Here is an 8690-nt window from a genome sequence, read left to right as displayed (position 1 = left end):
TTATTCCAGTGGTGGCTAATACTAAGTTATAACAGGTGTAGTAACTGCGTCTCGTTTGGATGCGAGCCTGTCGTTTCATTTTTGTCTTTCTTTTTCTTAATTTGTAGGCTATCTATTGTCAATGCATTTTATGTACATGCACTTACATGTATACAATTGTTACGCTTTTTTCATTCCCAATAAAAATATATACAAATGAGTAAAAATTAAACGAGACAGCCTCGATGACGTATGCTGCTGACAAATGGGACCTCCAAACGAGACAAAGCCATAGTAACTATATTTTGCAATCTCATCATTGATTTCCCTCAGGACACAATTGACCGTAACACCACGTGTGCGGCTGCTTTCGTCATTATCAATCAGGAACAGGAAATGAACAGTCACTAAATCGATCTTCATATTTGTGTCTGAGTTTGTTTTCTCGTCGCGGACTCAAACCACTATGACATCTTTAAAAGTTTTGCTTCTACTTCTGGCTTTGTGGACTGTTTCTTTCGCCGAGGATACGAACAATCAGCCCAATCCTAGAACCACTAAATCACCCACAACCAAGGACACTTCAAACATCAGCATCAGTCCTGACGAGACTCCTAAAAACACCAGCATAACCAAAATGAAATCCGACGGAAGGTTCAATCTGGACGGCGCGATGATTAACAGGGCTCTGTATGTTCTGATCGGAATCACGGCCATCGGAGTCCTTTATTTCTTAGTGAGAGCGGTCCGGTGAGTCTAAAATGACCTGGGGAAAAAAATCTCAGAACTACCCACCTTTTTCCTGAACGCGGAAGAGTTCCACGATCCGACTGTTTTCAATTTCCGGTCTCCAGTGTTTTCACTCGCATCGGCGTGTATTCTTAGCGGGTAATGTAAAGTTTAAAAACGTTTGTAAAAACTAATAATAATAATAATAATAATAATAATAATAATAAACATATCGATACTTCAACTGTCGAGGTGACCGTTTTTTTATAGAGTCACCTGAGTGTGTAGATGATATGGAGAGATGGTCCGATGTTAGTTACGTTGATATAATTAATTATTTTGAGTTATGACAGCCCACAACTGCCCAAGTTGAGCCTGAAATTTATTTTTACAATAAGTAGCATTATATGGTTGTTGTTCTGCTCTGGGTCGCTTCGTTTCGGTGACTGGAGACCAGAAATACGAAAACAGGCAATTAGAATCCTCATGGGGCCGCCATGTGGTTACTCAGGGAAGTGTTTTATAAACTTTCCAATATCTAGTGAGTACCCAACCTAGACATCATGTTGGGCATCAAATTCGCGTTCGAACATTCGGAACGCGTCATGCGATTCTATTGTTCCTACGATTCCAAAAACGATGTCTAGGGTTTGAGAGCCTTTCTGACATTTGGCTTTGAGTCTGACTTGGCTAGCCGAATTAAATACAGTTTTAAAGGGTTTGTTCACCTAGAAATGAAAATTCTCTCATGATTTACTCACCCTCATGACATCCCAGATGTTTTTAACTTTCTTTCTTCTGCTGAACACAGAGAAAGATTTTTAGAAAAAGTTCTCAGCTCTGTGGGTCAATAAAATGCAAGTGAATGGTGCCAAAATTTTAAAGCTCCAAAATCCACATAAATGCAGCATAAAAGTACTCCAGACGAATCTGGTGGTTAAACCCATATTTTCTGAAGCAATATGATAGGTGTGGGTGAGAAACATATCAACATTTAAGTCCTTTTCCCTTCACTTTCACGTTCTCCTTCTGTTTTTGGTGATTCACATTATTTGTGCATATTGCCCCCTACTGGCAGGGAGGAGAATGTTTGATAAAAAATTACTTGGTGTGGGGCAGAGGGCTACAGCACAGGAATAGTAATCCAAAGGTTGCTGGTTCCATCCCCACAGCCACCAACACTGTGTCCTTGAGCAGGACACTTAACACTATTGCTCTGGGGGGATTGTCCCGGTAAAGTTTACTGTAAGTTGCTTTGGATAAAAGTGTTGACAAGTGTAATTGTTCATTGAACTGTTGTATATTAGCAATATTACACGAGCAAGAGTGCTATATGGCCCTACATCAGCACTGCTGTGATTCAGCTGCAGGCCGAGTGCCGTAGGTAATTACAGCTGTGCTGATGTAGGGCCATATAGCACGATTGCGAGTGTGATATTGCTTATATACAACAGTTCAATGAACAATTAGATAAAAAAAAAAATTGGAAAAACAGAGTGAGGTCATAAAAACGCATTTGTGCATTGAACTACTTTATTACGCTACGGATCAGAATCTGCCGTTGCTGGTTCAAAACAAATGATGCGTCCAAACCTCCATTAGTAATTCAAAAAGTTCACTTCAGAAATAGTATCACGGCTTATGCTGTTTCTAACAAGTTATTGGATAAACAAGGATGGATGGATGGGTGTGTGTGTGTGTGTTAGAGAGAGAGAGAAAGAGAGAGATGTAGTGTGTGTGATCAGCTGTTGCCACTCCCAAGCAGATATGCTGTCAGCGTTCTGAAGGTCAGCTTTCTAAGTGGAAAAATAGCATCAAAGCGGGGGTATTTCTTCCTATTTCGTGGTAGCCGCGCAAGAGTCGATCGCTATTGAAACAGCGATGAGTTCATCCATTTTTAAACAATGTGTATTCAATGTGGAAACTCTGTAAGCACCTCGAGTTCTGTACTCAAACAGTCCGGTGTGTCTCTCAGCTGCGATGAGCCTTAATCCTCAAATTGTTCATTTAAAACAATGTCCAAGCTTAAGTAATGTAGTGGTAATACGAGCGATCACAGAGCGCTGTTCTATGTAAACAATGACTAACGGATTCACTTTACATCACCAACTGGCTCATATTACACACAAAAATTATCTTTTGCCACCACCTGCTGGCTAACATTTGTAATTTCAAAAATAAAGACAGTAACTCCTAACAGATATGCACTGCACTTACGCCTTAGTTTAGAACAGCACGAACACAAGCGGAGTGATACACACATTGGAGCGTCCGAGTGCTGATCCTGTCAGACCATCAGTGCTCATGGAACGTCTCTCGTCCAATCAGATTTGAGGACCGGAACTGTTTTATATAAATAAATATTTATCTGTTTCTCACCCACACCTATTTATCTGTTTACAACCACTGCTGTTATGGGGATTACCTTTATGCTTCATTTATGGATTTTGGAGCTTCATAATTTGGGCACCCATTCACTTGCATTGTATGGACCTACAGAGCTGAAATATTAATTTGTGATCTGCAGAAGAAAGAAAGTCATAAACATTTGGGATACCAGGAGGGTATCTGCACTATCCCTTTAAGTAGTAGTGTAATTAAAGAGGCACTGAATTACAGAGATATTGTTCTGTTGAGTGTTTCATTTTCTTCATATATCCCCCTATCTTAAGTCTGAAGAAAACAAATGTACAGAGGAAGAAATATGGGCTCCTGTCAAACTATGATGACACAATGGAGATGGCACACTTGGAAAGCGATGAGGAAGACACAACAGTTTATGAGGCCAAATCCTTGAGAAGGTAGTCAAACAACAGATTGTTCCATCAGATCCCTCTGTGGTGTCACACATTGAACTAAGTATTACTCAGCATGCACAACAATCAATACTTGACTTTAGACCTTGGACTGAGATTACTCTGAAACTACATTTTGGAAATACCTCAGATAGTGTCTTGTCTGACTTGCTCTCTGACGGCTCGTCTTATTTGCTTGTTTCTACAGATGAATTCTGGGAATATTTGACACTGCCAGAAAAAAGAATGTGATGAAGACAATCCCATGATTTTCACAATAACAGTTGTCAAATGATTTTGTTGTTATTTTTAACAACTGTGGGAGAACCTAGGATGCTTGGATTCCTTTTGTCCCCCAAGAATAAAGCAGAATGTGTAGGTTTATACTAGACCAGTACGTTTTGGACTGATATGACCTAATAGTATAATAAATTGTGTTTTGGAGTCAGATGGAAATTAATATGGGATCAAAACTGGTTTGTGCCAAAGCTGCTTATGCATAATTTTCAGAGGTGTTTTTTTTTAAGGAGTCTGAAACTCTCTGTTGAGTAAATTGATGTTAATAGTTAATACTGTAAATAACCACCCATTATTTCAAACATGCAAACACTGAAAGGCTGAAAGTTGTTTGCTCATTTGTGATACTATAATATAATTTGGACTCTTATTTAATGTTTTGTTTCAGATACCTTTATATATTCAGTTAAATCTTTCTTATTCTACTACATTGATTTCAGAAATGAATTCTGATGTTCAGCTATGGATACTAGCAAGTTCACAAATTCCATGTATACAAATGTTTTCCAAATATCAGCTTATATAAGAGATGCACTTTTATTTTTCCAGGGGTTTTCTGAAGCTAAAAAGCATCAGCCAGTCATGTTTTATGACAGTCATGCCAACACTCTTCACCAGTACTGTATCCTACCATTTCTGATTTTGTTTGATAAATTATAGGAGTTCTATTTTAAGAAACTAAACATTCGCATCCTGTTAAGATAGGTTCCAAACTTGGTCATTTATGCTCATCTCTGCATTCAAAGACTTTGTTTTCATGGAACTCATCACATATGAGAGCCACAGGTCATGTATTATTGGGCTCACAGAGAAGTGGGGTGGAACTGATACTGCTCTTTCTCCAGCCTTTATTTTATTATAAGACATTGTGATCTTTCCTTGCATTGGTTAAAGGTGGCAGGCTTTTGAATGTGCAGCATTCTCACTTTTACAGCTTAAAAATGTAAGGGGTATGATTGTGTGAAGAAGCACACTGAACATATGGCTTTCTTTGACTTTAAAAAGATGTGGAGAGTGTGAAATATTTACTGAAATATTGATTATTGTCAGTTTGACATGCATGAAGAATCACTACATCAATATTTAATGTACATAAATTGAATGATTCCTAAAGTGTGCCTTTATATTGATTGTTGTCCCCTTTTTGTAATTGATTGGATGTGATTTTGGTGTTTTGTTATTAAATTCTATTTTCTATTTTCAACTTGTGAAGTTCATGCTGATTTGAATAAGAATGATTTTGACTTCTCTGTATTCTGTCTTCATGGGAGGGCTATGATATTTAACAGTCTACTAAGAGGGGCTTCTTTCTCAGTCTCCCATAAAAATGTGGTGATCCATAAGATACATGTCTCACTCTTGGCTGAGCAGAGTGATTTCCCCACAGGGCTTTGGTTTAACATCAAATCCTGGTCAATCTTGATGTACTTGTACACTGTAAACAGATAGATACTCATCACTATCAAGAATCCTTGTTTGTTTGACGTATTCCATAGATAGTGTGTATCAGGAGCACAGAAAAACATAGTATAAATGAGGACCAGCCGGCCATGCATATACAGTATACATTAATAAAACTAACTGCAAAATTAAAATTCAACTGATCACAAAGTATAGTCAGGACATTACTCAAAAGCATCTGGGATGTCATGAGGGTGAGTAAATCATGAGAGAATTTTCATTTCTAGGCTTGAAATTAAAAAAAAAAACTGAAGATTTCATACAAAGGTGTACACTACAGTCTTAAAAGACAAAGGACAACTGGCTCTAACAGGGACAGAAAGAGATGTGGAAGGCCAGATGTACAAATAAGCAAGAGGAGTAACATCAGAGTCTCTAGTTTGAGAAATAGACACCTCACATGTCCTCAGCTGACAGCTTCATTGAATTCTACCCGCTCAACACCAGTTTCATGTACAACAGTAAAGAGAAGACTCGGGGGTGCAGCCTAATGGGAAGAATTGCAAAGAAAAAGACACTTTTGAAACAGAAACACAAAAAGAAAAGTTTAGAGTAAGCAAAGAAACAGACATTGGACAACTGATAATTGTAAAAGAGTGTTATGGATGTTAATCCCATTGAGCTTTTGTGGGATCAGCTAGACTGTAAGGTGCGTGAGAAGTGCCCGACAAGAAGGGCTGGACTGGTAATCTGGCATACCGGGCATTTTGGTGGTGGGCTGATGCACTATGGGGCCGATCAGGGCCATTGGGATAACCGGGCGGGCCGGCCACGATACGGGCTTAATCGGCTGCAATATACGAAAATGATATGAAATGTCACCTGAGCATCTGGACAAACTGACAGCTAGAATGCCAAGGATCTGCAAAGCTGTCATTGCTGCACGTAGAGGATTTTTTGATGAGAACTCTTTGAAGTAGTTTAAGAAGTTCTGAAAATTGTTTTCAAATTATAATTGTAATTTTTTACGTTATTTATGTCCTGACTACATTGTGATCAGTTGAATGCCTCTTTGGTGAATAAAAGTACCAATTTCTTTCCATAAGTGCAAAATCTGAACATTATTCCAAACTTTTGGCTGCAAGTGTGTGTGTGTGTGTGTGTGTGATATATATATATATGTATATATATTTATATATCCTTTACTGGTTTAACTAGTTTGATGCATAAAGTAGCGTTTTCATCAATACAATTACAATTTCCGTCACTAAATGTCATGTGTGTGATTTTGGCAGTTAGTCAATGATTAATGTCATTGTCATTATGTGAGTGTGTAGATCTGAATGTTTTAATTTTACCAAAGGATTAGTTCACACCAAAGTTAAAAATGTCCTCATCATTTACTCACCCTTATTCCATCCCAGATGTGTGACTTTTTTCTTCTGCTGAACAGAAACACAATTTTTAGAAGAATATTTCAGCTCTGTAGGTCCATACAATGCAAGTGAAAGGTGAGCAAAAATCTGAAGCTCCAAAAAGGACACAAAGTCAGCATAAAGTAATCTGAACGACTCCAGTGGTTCCAATGTTTTCTGAAGCGATATGATTGGTGTGGGTGAGAAACAGTTAAATATTTAAGTCCTTTTTCACTATAAATTATTCTCGCTGCTCAGTAGATGGCAATATGCAAATCCAAATCGGGTCAATACAAGTTAAGCTCAATCGACAGCATTTGTGGCATAATACTGATTACCATAAAAATAAATTTAGACTCGTAATCGATGTTACAGTGAGCCACTTTCAACGGAAGTGAATGTTGCCAATTATTTAAGGGTTTAAAGGGAGAAATGTGAAGCTTATAATTTTATAAAAGCCCTTACATTAATTATGCTATTAAAACTCATGTATTATTTGAGCTGTAAAGTTGTTTATACTGTAATTTTTAGGGTTTGATGTTACATCGTCATGGCAACAAAGTTGTACAATTGGCTGTAACATTATACAGAGAAGTTTGTAAGTGATTTTATCAAACTAAAATCATGTTTACACACATATTGTTTGTCTTGTGGCTATACTTTTGAAAAAAGTGTTTTAACATTCAAAAATGTTCCCACATTCACTTCCATTGTAAGTGACTTACTGAAACCCAGATTTTTGCTTTTTTTAAAGTCAAAATAATTTTTTGTGGTAATCAATATGCCATAAATGCTGTCGATTGAGCTTGACTTGTATTTAACCCTGAATATTCCTTTAAATATTGATCTTCTTCTCACCCACACTTATCATGTGTTTTCTGAAAATATAGATTTATCCACTGGAGTTGTTTGGATTATTTATATGCTGTCTTTATGAGTTTCAAAGTTCAAGCCATTCACTTGCATTATATGGACGAGTTGGCATATTCTTTTAAAAATCTTTGTTTGTGTTCTGTAGAAGAAAGAAAGTCATACACATCTGGAATGGCATGAGGGTGAGTAAATGATGAGATAATTTAAATTTTTGGGTGAACTATCCCAGTAATTTCCACTATGCTACGGTTTTCAGCAGATTTGCATAATTACCCAAAGTAGCCACTAGATGGCGACATCTGCCCGCCTAATAGCAGATCACACTGTAACTGAGTTGACAGTGATCCGTTGTTCAGTGATTTACTTTGGCCTTGTTCCCGCCCTGCGTGTGACCCATTGGAGACCACGGATAAAATAAAAAACTATAATATTAAACATAATTACGTAGGAATAACAGGGTGGTTTAATATGCTCCTTATTGTGCCATATGTGACCACTTACTATCGGCACAGAAATAGTTCTGGGTAAATATTCACACGTAATCATTATTTTAGGTTGACATAATGATGACAAGTTATGTCAATTTCTGCTCACACCATCACTGCTTAATGAGCAACAGCAGATTTACATTCTATTTCAGAAACCTGTTCAGTCTAACTGTGTAGCTATCACTGATAAGAACATTAAAGTAAAATGTCAAATAAATATTGTTTTATTCATGAATTCTTTTTATCATGGTGCAATTTGATGCTTATAATGATTAAATGTTAATCATCAAGTTCAGACTGCCCTAACAAAAATATTAGCCTACCTAAATCTACCATGGTCTTTCTTTCTTTCTTTCTTTCTTTCTTTCTTTCTTTCTTTCTTTCTTTCTTTCTTTCTTTCTTTCTTTTTTTCTTTATGGACATGTACCATGCTAGTACCAGGGTGTTCTTTGAAGTAGAGTACCATGATTGGCCTCTTCGTGAATAATCATAAAGTATTCCAGTTGGAACTTTTTATTGTAAAAGTAGCTGTTTACCATAAGAAGATCTTTGATGACCTGTGTTGGGATTTGCTTTTGATGCTTCCAGTTGACTCTTGTCAAGAACAATTTACAGATCTCCTGAAAATGCAGAGAGAGAGGCCAACAAGGAGAACAAATGGTAAATGCTATTGATTGCCACAGCTGGAATTCAGTGGAAATTGTAACAGAAAA

The 8690-nt window shown here is 37.2% G+C and overlaps 1 protein-coding gene across 1 annotated transcript; it reads left to right on the top strand.

The window, feature by feature from the left end:
- Positions 1-340: 340 nt before the first annotated feature.
- Positions 341-5018, top strand: LOC127632729 (protein FAM174C-like). Its single transcript, XM_052111472.1, has 3 exons — positions 341-729; positions 3381-3509; positions 3712-5018. Exons 1-3 carry the CDS (start codon positions 446-448, stop codon positions 3713-3715), a joined length of 417 nt encoding a protein of 138 aa, XP_051967432.1. The 5' UTR covers positions 341-445; the 3' UTR covers positions 3716-5018.
- The last annotated feature ends 3672 nt before the right edge of the window (positions 5019-8690 follow it).

The sequence above is a fragment of the Xyrauchen texanus genome, chromosome 39 (genome assembly GCF_025860055.1).
Source record: "Xyrauchen texanus isolate HMW12.3.18 chromosome 39, RBS_HiC_50CHRs, whole genome shotgun sequence".
In the NCBI taxonomy this organism is placed as follows: domain Eukaryota; kingdom Metazoa; phylum Chordata; class Actinopteri; order Cypriniformes; family Catostomidae; genus Xyrauchen; species Xyrauchen texanus.
Note: the sequence above shows the minus strand (reverse complement) of the source record. Positions and strands in the feature narration are given on the sequence as shown.